Here is a 17,195-nt window from a genome sequence, read left to right as displayed (position 1 = left end):
AGCAAAAGGTAAACATTACTTTTGCCATATAAAATTTACTAAAAGCGAAATGGGTAAACTGATATTCCCATTCAAGATACTTATATTGTTTGCTTTAACTTGCATTTTAACGCTACCTTTTGACGGAAAGGTTAATTTTATAGAGAATAACTTATTACTGCAGCCTATCGAAAAATACGCTCGTAACTTAGCCAAGGCTTTGATAAAGTTTGGTCAAGAGTTTGTATGCTTTAAATGCCATTACTTGACAATTTGTGCAATTCTATCAGCTGTAGTTATGTTTGTTTTACATGCAAAACGAAAACGACATCTAAAGCTAATAAAGGTAGCCTAGGCTTAAAAATGTGTAGCCTAAACTGTACAGTATATTACTAACTCTTAGCCCTATTGACTGTTTAATGTTTTTTTTTTAGAAAACCCGTAAAGGTGAACTAGATCAATTGCAAAGTGCAATAAAAATTATAAACCGAATTCGCAACCTTGAAAAAAGGTACCAGAGAAATAAACAGAAAAAGCTTAAACCTGATAAGATACAATTCACAGCTAAGTTTCGAAACTTTCACAAAAAGAAAAGAGCAGTAGTAAGCAAAGGTGTTATTCGTCCCAAACCTGATATATATGTAAAAGACGACCACATTGCACAAAAATGTTCCTCAAATTTAAAGGCTAATTTTCAAACCGGCGATGTGATGCTTACAAAGCCAAAACATCAAAGTACACCTTACAAGGCACGACGTAGGTCAAAATTACTTGACCAAACCTTAATACCTGAGGTTTCAGCACTTAGTCGCCCGCTTAAAACACACATGGATCTTATAAATAACGCGGTACTTAACGACAGTGGCTATATCGGAGATACAACTTTCGAAGTAAGATGCAAAAATACCAAAGTTGGTAAAAATAACATTGACCCTGTTCCTTTGATTTCTTTAACTTCTGAATCTGATGAAGACTCAGCCGAATATGTTCGAAAAATATTTAATGAAGTTGCGGCCTACAGCGTGGAACATATCAAGTCACCTAGCCGACTAGAAACTTCACCAAATGTAATTACCAAGTTATTTAATATGTAATGCCGGTAAATTAGGGATTAATTCACAATATTTTAATTTTACACAAGATTTATAGCTACCAAACTTAAAATCCAGCAGACCAAATCTTGCCTGTTAGGCTGCACCTATAATTAAACTATAGCTAACAGTAAAAAAAGAATTTTAAAAACCAAACTATTTTTTTTAGATAAGCCCCGATGGTCTTTCCAATGTACAAATCGGATTTAAGCTTCCAGTTGCTAACACAGATATTTCAGTATCAATTGATAAAAACAATGGATATTGCCAAGAACTCCAATGTAGAAAAGACATTTCAAAACAAATCTCGTCACAGATCAGTCTAATTAAACAAAAAATCAAAATTTCAACAGAAAACTCAAAGATTCTTCAAACCTCAATAGACAAATTGGTGGTAAAAAAACGTTTATTCCTAGTACATTTTTTTACTGTAAACTAGCCCTTGAGATATTTTTTATTTGTTGTGAATAGTTGTTACTAATATATGTGAGTTTGTAACTTTAGGCACCGAAAAAGTCCAAGAGCGACCAAATTAAAATTGGGGTGGCTTGGGAAAATCATTTCACAGAAAAATATTTACAAACACGAGGTGATGTCATAAAAAGAGTCCAATCAGCGATGGAAATGCGATATAACTTGATGATCCTGAATCGAGGGCCATTACCTCCAAGTAAAAATCCTTCCAACAACAAGGAAGTTCGTTGTTACGATTGCTGCGCTAAACATCATGTAGGTCTATCACAAAACATAGTCTCTGATTACTCACAAGCCTTTCTCAACCAATCAAATGGTTTTAACGAGTCATGTGACACTGTTCGCAAAATAAACATTTGGTATAGCGAACTTAATTTATCAGACTGTTACTCCTCCAAAGAAAAGCTCAATAAGCTGGAGAGTTTACTCAGACGCATACTAAAAGCAATGTATGTGTCTCGCTACCAGCATCGTGGGCTGCTTGCCTAAACTACGATAAAGGATCGAAACTTAAATGCACTTTTTAAATGTAATTTAAATTTTTGCATGCCTTTCAAAATCATATATTATTATTTTTTTGAAAATATGCTTTTTAGTACCACTGTGATAAAATATTGATTAAATAAATGTATTAAGTTAATTTTTTAGTTTATTACAAAAAATACCACGGCCTAAGGTAAGTTGACTTATGCTAAAGCACAGTAGTTTAGTATACTAACGACATGTTATTCAATGACGTCATAGGTTTGGCGGGAATGTATTCCACATGTTGCATAAAACTTAAAATAACAAATGTTAAGATTAATCATGATACCAATCGGTAATGCAAGAGTAAAAATGTTATAAAAACTTAATTGCAAAGTTATTTGTTTATCTGATTCTGATTATACTTACTCCTTTTTCTTTAAATTGTCAAATCGCCACACAAATCAAAACAATAATAAAGTTTTAATTTTTCAAGTAACCATTACTTAAAACTGACTGTCACACAATAAAATATACGATTTAATGGTCATAAAAATTATTTTTTTGTATACATAGATATTTATTATTTAATTTAAAACTGAAAATGGATATTCGTAATTTTTTTGGTTCAAAGGGTCGAAAAAAATCTAACCCCTCTGACAATGAAGAAATTGTTGTTAAAAAACGAGGTCCCAGAACCAAGGGGGTGCTTTTCGACTCGGATTCCTCCGATGAAGAAAGTATTGTGACTAAAAAAGTAAAGAAAGAAATTCTTAAAACTCCACAAAAAATCAGACGATCGCCTCGGAAAAAGGCCACCAGTTCAACCAAACTCTCGGAAACAACACCGAATGCTTTTTTTGGTAACACACCGGTGAAACCTAAAGTTATGAAGCGTAAATCATCAGCTGATAAAAATGAAAGTAAACCGAAAGTCATAAAACGGGAAGTTGTTGATTTGGATGACGATTTAGATGCATTTGAAATAGTTCCAACAAAATCGAAAAAATCATCAGAGCCAACATCCAAGAAGTTGTCCAAACTTATGAATGAAAAAAAACAAAATGAAGTTAAAACCAAAAAGGAAAAAACCAAGCCAGTATCACCGAAGAAAAAAGACACAACACCAACAAAGAGAGAACCGAAACTTAAACCAGCAGTGAAACCAAAAACTGTATCTAACAATAAACCAGCAATGAATGGTGTTAAAAAAGAACCATCTTTTGACTCGAATGATGTTATCCCTGCTACTCCTCCTCCAAAGGCGGCATCAAAATCAAACAACAAAGCAGCCGAAAACGGGCCTGACAGTGCAAAAAAAGAAAGATTTATGAAATATCAACAATGGCAAAATCGCAGCGGCCCATCAGCTCCTGGGTCAAAAGAAATCCCGAAAGGTGCAGAAAATTGTTTCGAATCTTTAACTTTCGTTATAACTGGTGTTCAAGAATCGTTGACCCGAGATGAAATCAAGTCCTTGGTGGAAAGATATGGAGGTAAAGTTACCACTTCTGTTAGTAGCAAAACTGGTTATTTAATTACTGGCGACGATGCAGGAGAGTCAAAACTTAAAAAAGCGGCACAGCATAAAACTAAAATTATTGATGAAGACGAGTTTTTAAATTTAATCCGGACTCTTCCAGCCAAAAGGAGTAAATACAGTATTAATGAAGAGGACATTCTAAAACCTGTTACAAAAAACAAAAAAATTTCACCAAAAAAAATAAAAACTGAATTAAAATTAAATGATAATCAAGAAAATAAAGTTCAAACTGACACAAACTCTAGCATAACACCAAAACAAATCAAGTCCAAAATAATTAAAGAGGCACCGAAAATTAAAGAATCACCAAAATTTAGTTCAAGTCAAAGTTCACAAAATTCTTCACAAAGTTCCCCTTCCACGCAGGGTTTAATGTGGGTGGACAAATACAAACCAACCACCATTAAACAAATCATCGGCCAACAAGGTCCAAGTAGCAATGTGAACAAACTTTTAGCTTGGTTAAAAAATTGGCATTTTAATAATCGAACTGCTGCAGGGCTTGCAAAACCAAAGCCGAAAATGAACCAATGGGGCGGTGGTGACCCCACGGGGGCCAGTAGCAAAGCAGCATTACTATCAGGGGCGCCTGGGGTTGGGAAAACAACTACAGCAACTCTTGTATGCAAGGAACTTGGGTATGAATTTGTTGAACTTAATGCTAGCGATACAAGAAGCAAGCGAACTTTAAAAGAAGATGTTGCAGCATCGGTAGAAAATTCCACAATTGCTAACATGTTTGATAAAAAATCTTCTAAAACTGGCGTCCAAAATGTTTTGATAATGGACGAAGTCGATGGCATGGCTGGAAACGAAGACCGTGGAGGAATGAGCGAGTTAATACAGATTATTAAAACCACCAAAATTCCCATCATTTGCATGTGTAATGACCGATCGTCACCCAAAATGCGATCCTTAACCAATCACTGTTTTGATCTTCGATTCCAAAGGCCGAGGGTGGAGCAAATAACGGGAGCTGTGATGGGTATTTGTTATAAGGAGGGACTTAAAGTTCAAGCTCCCTCAGTGCAGTCAATAATAAGAGGCTGCAACCAAGATGTAAGGCAAATTTTGCATAATCTAAACATGATTAAATCAAACAACAGCTCCTTAGATTATGATTCAGCCCAAGCGCATTCCAAACAAGCATACAAAGATGTTAATATTGGAATCTTTGATGTAGCCCATAAGCTGATGTCCAACGAGTCTGCTTCTATGACGATCAATGAAAAATCAAATCTCTTCTTCATGGATTACTCAATGATTCCTAAATTTGTTCAGGATAACTACCTGGTGATGAATCCAATCGCTGCAAAGGGCAACAAACAAAAACATCTTGATTTGCTTAGCAAAACAGCAGATGATATAGCCGTAGGTGATTTTATAGAAGCAACATTAAGACACAGTCAAGCTTGGAGTCTGTTACCAACCTTAGGGTTAATTTCAACTGTCCTACCCTGTGATGTAATGAGAGGTGGACTTCAGGGTAGAATTAACTTTCCCTCGTTTTTTGGCAAGCTCTCCAAAACGACCAAAAGCTCCCGTCTTTTGCAGGAACTCAAATTTCATTCTTCCCTGGCAACAGGCGGTGCCACAGAGCGTACGTTTAATCTCGATGTTTTACCATACTTGCGATGGCATCTTACCCAACCTCTGATTGCTCAAAGCCAAACAGGAAATCAAGAGTTGCAAAAATCGACAAAGCTCTTAAGTGAATATGATATGATTCGTGAAGATTTCGACAGCATCATCGAATTGGGACAATACCCCGGATGCTTAAACCCAATCACTAAAATTGATACCAAGGTGAAAACAGCATTCACAAGAGCTTTTAACAAAGAGGGTCACATGATTCCGTATGCCATGTTGTCAACTTCTTCAGCAAAAAAGAGCAAAAGTACAGCCAACATGATTGAGTTTGATTCTCAGGATGTGGATTCGCAAGAAATCGACGAAAGTGACAGCGACCCCGACAACTTGGAAACCGACAAAATGATCAAACAAAAAAAGAAACCGGCATCGAAAAAGGGAAACGCTGTAACAGCTAAAAAGGCTGCAACTACATCAAAGAAAAAAAAGAAAAAGTAAAGAGATAACTTATTCATCAAGAAGTTTTCCTGTAGAAATAAATTAGTAATAATAAGGTAGAATATAAAATAAACTGTTGATGTGATTAATGTTGTGTTACGATTATTTATTTTTCTTTTCGTAATTATGTATGAAACATGCATTGATTGTTTATTTATTTAATTATGTATTGGTTTTTGTTGAACTACTTTGTGTTAAAAGTTTATTATGTTTATTAGCCATTCTTTTTTTTCTAAAACAATTTTCTTTTTTTGTTTAAAACATTTAAAAATAACTCTTTCAGTTTTATTAAAGTTTTGGTATTCGTTTCAATAAAATGCTTATTTGTCACTGCAAAAAGTGCGAACAATAATTTAAACAGCTTAAAGGTAAAAAATAAACTCTTTAAGAGTATTATCGTTGACAATCTGTTCAAAATTTAATACCCTGAATTTTTAAAAACTTTAAAAATTAAGGCATAAACAAACTAAAATGTTTAATGACTTTTAATATCAATTGAATTTCAAAAAAAAACAATTAGATTACTAATTTTACGGGGCGATTTTTAGTCTTAATGTTATTGCAACCGAAACTTAGCAGCGAAATTTTTTCTTCTTATATTATGAAAAAACAAATTGGTGACGAACGGCATCTAAATATATAACCGTGCCTTAGGTCATTTCCGTCAAAATAAAAAAAAAAGAAATTGAAATTAAACGCAAAAGCAAAGTTAAGAGACTTGAAGAAGTTAGATACAGAAATTGAAAGAGCAAACGCGATATTAAAAAGGAATATGCGTATCAGACATTTGTATTTTGCAATTTTTGTTCTTGCGATTATTTTATTGAATACAGCGTTATCTGAAAACGTTGGAGATTTAACTAAAGTCAAGTTCGGCAATTCGTGTTTTTTAGTTAATGTAACTGCTGATTCGGACCCTGAAGATTATGAAATGTAAGTTTACATCAAACTTTCTTTTATGTGTAGCAATTTTATAACAGCCTGATGTTTTTTTATATGTTTAATTTAAAGTATTTATAAAAATAAATAACATAGGCCTAGATATAATACTCGGGTAGCCAATAACATTAAGAAGTACGTGTCGTAGCACAAAGTAACCAAGGGCTTAAGTAACCATAACCTGATCTAATCTGTCTGCCAACTGTTATCGCTTGTGGCAAATACCGTAACATTATATAGTTAAAAACTGAAAATAAACATTACATATAACGTAGGAATTAACAATTAACCTTCTGATCGTTATTGCTTTTACCAAGTTTTGCGTAAATTTGTTTTCCATAACCTACTTATGTTTTGTTTATTCATTTTTTTTTTATTTCATTTTTTAGTTAAAAGTTTAGCTATTTATTAACATGCTCGAAAAAGTGAACGTCAGAATCTAAACCTGATTTATTTTTAGCAACTCAGAAGAAATTGACAGCCCAAATTACCCACTTCTTAATTGCACGAATATAGATCGAGATTTTTTTATGACTCAGAAGCGAACTTTACTACAAATAAAAACTTTACTATTGACGTAAGTACGAATTAATAATGTATGCCTTTTACAAGAAAATTTTCATAAAAAATTACCGGGCATTTAAAATAACCTTTATAATAATTTATATAAATATTTTTCGCTATTTTTCGCTTTTCGCTAGGCGCTATTAATGGATAAAGTGAAAACGTCACTACTTTTTCATTTGAAAATCGTTAACTACAAGTAAAACTACAAGTTGTAAAAATAAGTTTTCTGTTGCAGAAATTCTGCGCTTGTGTTTGAAGATTTGTCAACGTTTTTGCCGAACATCACGACTTTAGAGCTACGCGGAAGTTTATTTAACAAAACCAGCCAAACTTTGCCAAGTGTTGCAAAATTAATCATAACGTAAGTATATGCAACAATCTATTAATACAAAAACCAAGTTCTTTAAATTTCTAACTATCTAACATTATATTTAGCGCAACTAGTTTGCCTTCGATTCCAGCATACTTACTAACGCCTTTTCCCGTTCTACAACAGCTTGTGCTAGCCGAAAATCAAATTGAAACCGTAGCAGGAGACATTTTCGACAACTTAACCAAACTACAGGTTTTAAACCAAAGAATTATAAATTTTTCTTCAATTTTGAATATGTCCCAAATTAAAAAGGCAACGTTGTCAAAATTCTAGAAATTAATATAAGGGAAACCCCCTATTTACAAACTGCACCTCCATAAATTAAATTAATGCAACAAAATAAATAAGTAAATACAGTATATACATTTATAATTTAATCCACATCTTATACACAATATTATACCTAGTATACTAAAATTAATAATGAATGTTCACTTATATATTTAGACCCTGAATCTGGACAGGAATCCAATTACAAACATCAACTTTACTTGGGTCACTTACAACAAGAATATTAAAAGTTTAAGTTTAAGATCGTCACAAATACAAAATATATCACGCGAATTTAGGCATGCTTATTGTAAGTATAAACCTATAATTATATATATCTAATTCAAAAACTTTTTTTTTAATAAATCTAAAAAAAAAAATTTAAGTTATTAATCAAAATTGTTAACAATTTATAGAAAAACTCATGGTTGTTTAAAGTTAATTAACAAAAAAAAAACATTGAACCAAAAGCAAATTAAATCAGAAAATTCAACAAAATTATATTATTTAATACTTTGATTTTAATAATAGATAATCATAGCAGTTAAAATCTTTAAATTAATATTTATAGTTTTGGAATATTTGGACCTTTCAAATAATAAGATCACTCAAATTGGAATAAAGTCATTTCGCAGAGCAGCTAACCTTTCAACTCTTATACTGTTAAATAACAACATTAAATACATTCACCCTAAAGCATTTAAAGGTTTGAAGTTGGTATTAACTTAATAGATAAGACCTTAAAAGAAGATGTGTAATATTAAACAATAAACAAACTAAAATTAATAAAACCTAAATAGTCTCTAAAAAATTTTAATATTTTGTATTTAAATTTTGTTCCCAGAAATAATATTTTTTATTTCTTCTTAACTTTTTTGTTACAGGATTGACCAGCTTAAAATATCTAGATCTAAGTGATAACAGAATAGAGAATATATATGATGGAACATTTGAATATATGCCAGTAGACCAATTAAGTGTAGAGTTATGGGAGAATAATATTGTTTGCGATTGCCATCTAGCATGGTTATATGAATGGAAAGTCAAGGTTACTTTGAATTTTTACTGGAATAGGCTATTAAATTTAATAAACTACTTTAAAAATTAAAATTTTGTTATAATTTCAAGCTTAAAACATATAAATTGTTCCAGAAATTAATGCAATATTATTATTAAATGCTGTAAAAAATTATATTAATTTAACTACTAAAAAACTAAATTAATTTAGCCAGTAATAGCTTTATAAAATATAAGCACAAAAAAAATTAATTTTGTATTAGCTATCAGAAATTGGAGCTTTTCCTGAAATAAGGTTTACTTGTGCATCACCTTTACGTAACTATGGAAAAAAGTTTGGTGAAACAAAAAAAGATAAACTTTCTTTAAAAGCAAATGATTTAACTTGTTCCAAAGAAACTAAACCTGGTAAATTCAATTGTTCATCTTTTATTTAAAAATTAAACAAAATAAAAATATAAATATTTAAATATTAATTCACCAAAAAGTTACAAGAACTAACTTCAAAAATCACATAGAGCTTAAATTTTCGACTTATTAACATCCAAATTTTTACTTTTTTACAGGTCGAAGTTCCACCACAACAACTACCACAACTACAATGAGTTGTCCCTCAAGCTGTCATTGTTTTATTTCAAAAGAAAGTTATCTTCTTTATAACAATCCACGAAGTAAGACATTAAAATAAATAACAAGACTAGTATATAAATGTATTAGACTGCTATATATACCCATTAAACTATCATTTAATTTTAGGCAAAAAATTTATTACTTCACTTTTTAGGAAAAAAATTAAACATGATATACAATATCAAAATCTTATTAACGAAACAAAATTTCGATTTTATTATAAAGTTGATAGCCAAACCAACAAAAAATTTAAAAAAATACATTTTTTACTTTTAGAACCAAGAGAGGTTGCATTTCCCCTGATGATTTGCAATGGAAAAAATTTCACAAAAATACCAAAATCAACGGATCAAAACCTAGGAGGTTTAATAATGGAAACGAATCAATTAACAACTGTTGATTTGAATAAGTTAGCACAATTTCAATACCTTACAATAGTTAACTTGCAAGGTAAACAACTAATACTAATAATTATAACTATTTTAAAACAGTTAACATATCTTTTTTTAAAAGTTTCAAAAATATAACCAAAAATTTAAAAAACTTTATTTATAAAATGAAATTTTTAAAAGCAACTTAATTAAACACTTCTTATTTTGCAGATAATAATATAAAGGATCTACCAGCAGTAAAGGAAATTATTCTAGAGAATGTACAAGTTTTATCCTTAGAAAATAACAAAATATCCAAAATAACAAAAAGTTTTTTAAAAAGTTTTCCGATGTTAAGAAAACTTAGAATGTACAACAATCAAATTAAAAGTATTTACGATGGGGTCTTCACCCACAACACGTAAGTAAAAAATTGGTTGATTTATTATGAATAAAATGTATAATTGTCATAATGTTAAGACTGTGGCCGGTCAACTCAATTCAATTCAAATACAATGCTATCTGAAGACAACTTTTTGTAAATTCAAAGTTGTCATTGGGTTAAATTCTCTCCAAGTTAAATTAACATAAAACTATTAAAACAAAGACATTAAAAAAACGAAAAGCATTTAACTGAAATATACTAATTTTTAGTTACCTTACTAAGTTATTTTTGGGGCCAAACCCATTTCTATCAAACTTCACTGGAAAATTTCTGCAAAATCTTTCCCTTATTAACTTGGGCTTGCGTGGCACCAATCTACGTCAAATACCAAGTACAATTAAAAACAAGGTTAATGCTCTAAAACTATAAATTTACTTTTCTAACATAATATTAAATGTAAAAACCACTTTTATTATGTGTAAAAATATCTAACCTCCAAAAAAAATATGCCACCAATAACTTTAGTGCTTTTTTTTAAATTTAATAAAATTAGGCTAACATTTAGGAAAATCTTTTGTACCTCGATTTAAGCGACAATTATATAACTGAAATAGCGGAAGATGCATTTACCAACTGTTCGATGTTAAAAAATGTGTTTTTACAAAACAACCAAATAAAGGAAGTTCATGAATATGCCTTTAAGTAAGTAAAATGGATTTATAGCTTATCTGGATTTAGAACAAGGTAGTCTGGATTTACTAGTTAAGTTACTGTGCGAAAAGTTGAGAAATTCATAGTTTTTGGAAATATGTGTCTTTTAAATTTGTTAATTTTTTTGGTTGTTTAATTAAAAAATAGTATACGCAAAATCTAATTACTACATTATAATGTGCCCTAAAAGAGTGACTTTTATAAGCTTTTCCTTTTTAATGACTGTGCACTATTTACAGGGACATGTTTAACTTAGCTGCTGTCGATTTATCTGAGAATTTATTAACATATTTGCCGAGTTTAGTATTTGAACACACAGGAGCGGATTTCTTTCAAATTGATTTGTGGCAAAATCCGTTCATATGTGATTGCAAAATGGCAGGCTTTTATCACTGGATTGTATATGTAAGTTAAAAAAAATCCGATCTTTTAAGCAATAACACGGACTTTCATTTTATTAAGATAACATAATTAACATAGGGTCTAAAAATTATTAAAAATTTTTTTTAACAATTAATAATTTATAAAATTAAACTGATACCTTAAATATAACTTTTAAACATTTAAAACCAAACAAAAATGAATTAAAAATGGTAAATACCTCACTTGGTTTTAAAATAATGAAATTTTCTAACTTTCAATAAACTAGATGACAATGAAACATGGTGACTCAACAGAGATAAGATATATGTGCTCACAACCTTCTAGGATGAGTGGTATTACTTCAACGCACACCACTGTTTCAGATTATGTATGTCTTCCAAACAAAACTGGTGATACTACTGCTGCGTATCATGGTAAGCACTACAAATTTAATTATTTTAACTATTTTAAATCCAAACAAAAACGAGACTTTAAATTCAAACAACCTGTATTTAACAATTGCCAATAATTTTATCCAACTTGTTAGATTAATCTATATATACCCAGTTAAAATTTTAACCTAAACAATAAAACATAAAAAGCACCATCTTCCACATTCAATAAGAAATAAATTTTTACTTCTATTTTTTTGCACTACCTTAATACAGATCTTGACTATGTTTTTTAATTTTTTAAGATCAACAAATTACAATCAACCCCATACAATCTGGCTATTCAAAATCTCAACTTATTCTGGCTGTGTCCATTACAATCATCATTTGCACTTGTGCCTACGTTTGCATTCAATTATTTTGGAAATATGCACGAAAGTCGAACTACAGACCAGGTATTTTCATGCAACAACAATTCAAACCTTTACCAAATTCATCGCAGAGAGATTCTTATTGTGATAATATTCTTGAATCTGATTCACTCTGATAATATTGTTTTTAGTAAACTGACAAAGTTTTTTTGAAATTCAAAACTGAAAGACAGCTTTTAAGGGTGTTTAAGGAAAAGTATAATGTATGTGCGCTGTTATATTTTTGAATATTTGAACGAAAAACAATGTTGTACCAATCAACTGTTAATACAATGATTTAAATTTTGATTCAAAAGTATAGTTATAATTATTATATGATGTTTGTGAATTGAAAGTATACACTAAGGAAATATATATTTAGATTTTGCTTTTTAGAGAAAGTAACATTAACTGCATATGCTTTGTAGCCTATTTATTTTAATAAAATTGTAACCTTTTAAATTTTTTCTAGTATTGCTTTTGCAAAAAATGCAGATCATTACCATTGTAAGTTTAAAGCACCCCAGTTGTAGCACTACTAGATATAACAAAATGTATAAATTATTAAAAAGTTCATCAGTACTAATATACAAAAACGAGTAAGTTATATAAAAATAAAAATACTGCAAAAATATTAAAAAACAATTTTTTGTACATAAACACAAGAACGAAAATTTAGAAATTAAATAAAATTATTTTCTAGTCCATCTGTTAGGTGAAAAATTTAGACTGCTTACACATTACTACTCAAAATTAATAACAAAAACCAAGTTAACAGACACTGCTATTCAATTGAAGTAACAAAATAAAAATATTAAAAAAAAAGGACCTTTACAAAAATTGTAATTTACAAAATTAGAAAATATATAAAAATGCATATTTTTACAACCAGTGTAAATATTTTAACAATTGCAACGCTAATACTGTGTTTAAATAATTTAACTCCAGTTTATATAACAGGTAAGCAAAAAAATAAATTAGTGTTACATACCAAAAGTGAATAATTTAAATACCTACTCCTAACCTAATACAATTAATTTTAAATGGAAGGCCTACACAAAAAAAGTTTAACTATGAATCAAATAAAGAAAAAGGTTAGGCTATTAAATTATTGGGAGTTGTAATAATTTTTAATATCTTGTACTAATTTTTTTTCCTGGTCATTAACGAATGCATTTTCTTGCATATCGGGCCTATGATAAAGTAAGGGGATTAAAACATCGCGCGGTAACGAATCGATACAACCAGCAATTGATTTTTTCCAATCCCATTTGTGGTTTAAAATTAAATCATCCAATGATTTACTTGGTTTAAGAATGGCATTTTCAAAAGCTATAAAATTTTAAATATATGCAAATTTAAGACAAAAATGTAGATTTTTTTATAAAATAACAAATATTATCCAAACAAATTAAATATTTTAAAAATAAGCAATCAAATATTATTTAAATTTTACTAAATATTATTTTAAATTAAACTATTTTACATATTAATTTTTAACAAAACATTTCTTTATGAATATGAATAAAATTTAAAAGGGGGGATTAAGTTTGGACTAAAGTTAGTATTGTACTCACCCAATTTGGTAACTTGATATTTGCTAGCAATTTTGTCAACATTCTTGCAAAGATATTTATAAATCAGTTTTATATTTTTTCCTATTTTATCATTATCTATAACAGTTTCTGCATCAAGTGACAACAACTCAAATTCTTTTTCACAGTTTGGATGCAAATTGCATTGATTGGAAGAACTAAAAAGCTGTTTTGTGCATTTTTTGTAAGACTGAACCTCAAATTTTAAATCGAATCCTTCCATTTCGCATTTAGAGTTGTGGTAATCAAAGGAAGAAAAATTTTTAAGAAATTTTAACAATGCTTTTAGGTTAGTCAATACATCTTCAGTTATTGCAATGTTAAAATCCTTTTCTAGACGCCTAGTATTGCTTAACGACTGATATACAGCATACAGCAATACATGTGCCCCATAGCACTTGAAGCAAATGGCATCTTGTAAGTGCACAGAATGTAAAAGTCTGTCAATATCTACAAACAACACTTGAAATGATTCTGGCAATGTTAGCGCCGCCATTTTTAAGTTTTGAAGGATTAAACAAATGCAGATTTTAACAATGTCATCTGTTTTATCAAGAAATGTTTCAAGACTATCTAAATGCTCATTAGTTTGAATTTTAGGAATTTTTGACAAATTGGAAATAAGAGACAAAAATTCTAATACCGTTTGCAGACAATTTGATATTGATAGAATGATACAATTGTGGAGACATTCCTGCCATGGTGCTATAGCTTCTGAAATTGGATTTCCCAAAAAATCTAGATTCAAAAACATTGAGTGGGTAAAGTTTTGAGACAACTTTATGCACTCGATAAATATTTGAGAGAAGGAATTAGCATCATTAGACAGAACCTCTAACAAGTGCTTTTGCATTGACATTGCATTTTCTGAGTCATCAATAAATGTATTAGAAACCAATTGTTTTGACAAAAAACAATTTCTTGTTTTTAGAAGATGCATAGTTACTGCTGCACAGTTTTCTTTTTGAAAACAAAGTAACTTAAGGCAACAAATAATATACATAGGATCAGAAAGGGCGCTTGAAGTGCCGTCCCACCCTATTGGAAACAATGTTGGATTGCAGTAGGACAGCCATTGAACGGGGATTAATTTGTTCTCATCTTTGTGAAGTATCGAGGAATGAAGTTGTGGCAAGGGTGAAGACACAATATTTAAACATAAAAACAAATCCATACAATTTTTATGAATCTTAGACAAAAATTCATCAGTTTCATAATAGCAAGGTTGTGTTGGAAACAGTTCTACTGTGCTGGGGGCAAGTTGCCATAAAAACTCATAGCAAGTAAACAAAATTGCAGTGATGTCCAATTTCACTTGTTTGTTTCTATTATGCGATGGCACACATCGTGTGTAACGATTCGATAAGACACACAAGGAAGCAGATAAAATTTCACTTATGGTTGTTCGACTTAACTCATCCCACAGTTTTAAATTCAGATCGCTAAAAAGATCAAGCAAGTGTGTTCTCCACATTTGAATGGCAAACGAGTATTTGTCCTCTTCAAAAAAGGGTCTTAAGTCATTCCAATGATGACTAGCTGCATCATGAAGTAGTGTGGTGGACAATTTGTTCTTGTGGTATTGAACAATAGTTTGTTGTATTCTCTTGCATAAGGAAGTGTACAACTGAATGCTCCCATGAAAAGGCATTCGTCCATCATGTTGCATCTTACAGGCACAGTGTTCTAAAATTGCTACAATATCATGCGCAGAAGCTAGAAGAGTCGGTAAATGATCCGGTGATACAAACTCTGGAAAATCCTCAATCAGAGTCATTATAAAAGGTTTAAGGTCTTTTAATGCCTGATTGATAACATCTAAATAATCTGACTGGAATTTAATCATTTGTTTATATTTGCCACCAAGTATACTGTAAGGCAAAAAGTCAAGAATGGTTTGTAGTAATTTATGCATCCAAGTAATGACCAACTTTGGGTTGTGTTTTGATGACAAAATTGTGCCAGAAACAGACGCTTTAGTTTCGAAAGCACTGTCGTCTTTTAACTTATATTTAGTCTTGCCTTCGTCTAGAAGTTGGGAGTTAATTTGGCTGATGTGATGTACCAGGCTATTTGATATACAAGTTGTCAAATCCCTTAATGATTCAAACCACGGCCACTTGTTAACAATAGATATAGGAGTATTAGATCTGTTTATAGTTGAAGACTGTTGGCTTGATCGTATTAAATCTGGCAACTCGAATGGACTATGTTGCTTAAGATTGCTTTTGTTTTGGCGGGCATTGCAAGTGGAGTCCATTATGGCCAAAATATCAGAATTAAAAATATGTTCGTCAAGTAACAGGTAATGATTTACAATATCAGCAAAGTCTGTTAATACTTCCAGCGATATTATAGGCAACGATGCTGATAACTCAGATAAGGAATGTACTCTTTTATGATCCATATTAGATGTCTGCGAATCTGGTTTTAATTTTAATGATATTAAACTTTCCTTTATTGAGTGGGTTAGAGTTAAAAGTTCACTTGACATTTTTTCCAAAATTGTTTCTTGAACAAAAGAAATAATTTTTTGATAGTTGTTTTCCAATAATCTGCTACAAGTTATAACAGTTAAAACAGTGTTAATAAGACACTTTGTCTTTTCTGAAAGAGATTTGAAATTTTTGTTGATCTGTTGTAAGTTGGTCAACGGATTTTGAAATGAAGTTATAATTTGTTGTCGTAAAACATCCATATACCTTGAAACTAAAATGCTAAACTTATCGCATGCTGATTTTTCCCCAACAAGAACTTGTAGTTTTTCTAAGCAAGTACAAATATAGTAAACACTTTTGTTAGAATCAAAACTAAGACTAGACGTCAAAGTTGCATTTTTTGAAAATTCTGCATTTATTTGTTGTACATAATGAGTTGTTAACGCCTTTACCAAATCTGCAAACTGGTCCAGTATTGAATTATTTTTCAGTCTATTATTGTCAGTTTCGTGGGACCGACTTATTTCATTCGAATACCCCGTTTCATTTTTGATAGGTAGTAAAAATCCAAACTGGGTTGAAATGTAAACCACAAAGTTGAATGTTTCTTCTTCTTTTCCGATCTCAAAATTTACATTTCGCAGCGCATCATACAAATTTTCATTTTCAAATAAATTCATTTAGAATGCATTGTTAAATCAGTGAAGAAACAATTACAAAATTTTGATCTTCAAATACGCTATCTAAAATTAAACTCAAAAGTATAAGAAAACAACGGTGATCAAATTATTATTCTTTTTTAGTTTTTATACTGCACAAACGGTGATCAAATTATTATTCTTTTTTAGTTTTTAAACTGTCTATTTATTACATAACCATTCATTGACATACATACAAATGCATATGACTGCATAAAAAAAACACAAGATACTTATTATTAGAACCCAAATTAACGCTAAAAAAGTTCTTTTTATTACTAGTTAATAATTACAAAACCCTTCAACATAAAAAAGAAAACGTTTGTTTACCATACTGTAATGACAACCAAATGTTGTCAATTAATTATTTGGATGGCGACATTTTTGAGGATAAAA

The 17,195-nt window shown here is 30.4% G+C and overlaps 3 protein-coding genes across 3 annotated transcripts; 2 read left to right on the top strand and 1 right to left on the bottom strand.

Annotated features, from left to right (window-relative positions):
• Positions 1–2,613: 2,613 nt before the first annotated feature.
• Positions 2,614–5,640, top strand: LOC145753374 (replication factor C subunit 1-like). The gene has a single exon (XM_082569787.1). It carries the CDS (start codon positions 2,614–2,616, stop codon positions 5,638–5,640), a length of 3,027 nt encoding a protein of 1,008 aa, XP_082425913.1.
• Positions 5,641–6,380: 740 nt separating this feature from the next.
• On the top strand, positions 6,381–12,579 carry LOC145751961 (uncharacterized). The gene is made up of 16 exons (XM_082568133.1): positions 6,381–6,573; positions 7,040–7,156; positions 7,382–7,507; positions 7,582–7,711; positions 7,967–8,099; positions 8,361–8,495; positions 8,674–8,837; positions 9,070–9,214; positions 9,373–9,477; positions 9,713–9,886; positions 10,039–10,228; positions 10,462–10,600; positions 10,758–10,894; positions 11,143–11,308; positions 11,553–11,700; positions 11,964–12,579. Exons 1-16 carry the CDS (start codon positions 6,413–6,415, stop codon positions 12,203–12,205), a joined length of 2,412 nt encoding a protein of 803 aa, XP_082424259.1. The 5' UTR covers positions 6,381–6,412; the 3' UTR covers positions 12,206–12,579.
• LOC145751960 (uncharacterized protein KIAA0825 homolog) lies at positions 12,295–16,835 on the bottom strand. The gene is made up of 2 exons (XM_082568132.1): positions 13,646–16,835; positions 12,295–13,400 (listed from the first exon to the last, which is right to left on the bottom strand). Exons 1-2 carry the CDS (start codon positions 16,779–16,781, stop codon positions 13,177–13,179), a joined length of 3,360 nt encoding a protein of 1,119 aa, XP_082424258.1. The 5' UTR covers positions 16,782–16,835; the 3' UTR covers positions 12,295–13,176.
• Between the last annotated feature and the right edge of the window lie 360 nt (positions 16,836–17,195).

The sequence above is a fragment of the Corella eumyota genome, chromosome 5 (assembly GCF_963082875.1).
Source record: "Corella eumyota chromosome 5, kaCorEumy4.1, whole genome shotgun sequence".
Taxonomy (NCBI): Eukaryota; Metazoa; Chordata; class Ascidiacea; order Phlebobranchia; family Corellidae; genus Corella; species Corella eumyota.
Note: the sequence above shows the minus strand (reverse complement) of the source record. Positions and strands in the feature narration are given on the sequence as shown.

Bases quoted from the DNA above. Each gene is read 5' to 3' on its own strand.
- LOC145753374 (XM_082569787.1), top strand. From the start codon at position 2,614: ATGGATATTCGTAATTTTTTTGGTTCAAAGGGTCGAAAAAAATCTAAC.
- LOC145751961 (XM_082568133.1), top strand. From the start codon at position 6,413: ATGCGTATCAGACATTTGTATTTTGCAATTTTTGTTCTTGCGATTATT. The intron at 9,215-9,372 runs GTAAATTCAATT...ACTTTTTTACAG, and splicing joins TTCCAAAGAAACTAAACCTG to GTCGAAGTTCCACCACAACA. The intron at 10,601-10,757 runs GTTAATGCTCTA...GCTAACATTTAG, and splicing joins CAAGTACAATTAAAAACAAG to GAAAATCTTTTGTACCTCGA.
- LOC145751960 (XM_082568132.1), bottom strand. From the start codon at position 16,781: ATGAATTTATTTGAAAATGAAAATTTGTATGATGCGCTGCGAAATGTA. The intron at 13,401-13,645 runs GTGAGTACAATA...AAAATTTTATAG, and splicing joins ATATCAAGTTACCAAATTGG to CTTTTGAAAATGCCATTCTT.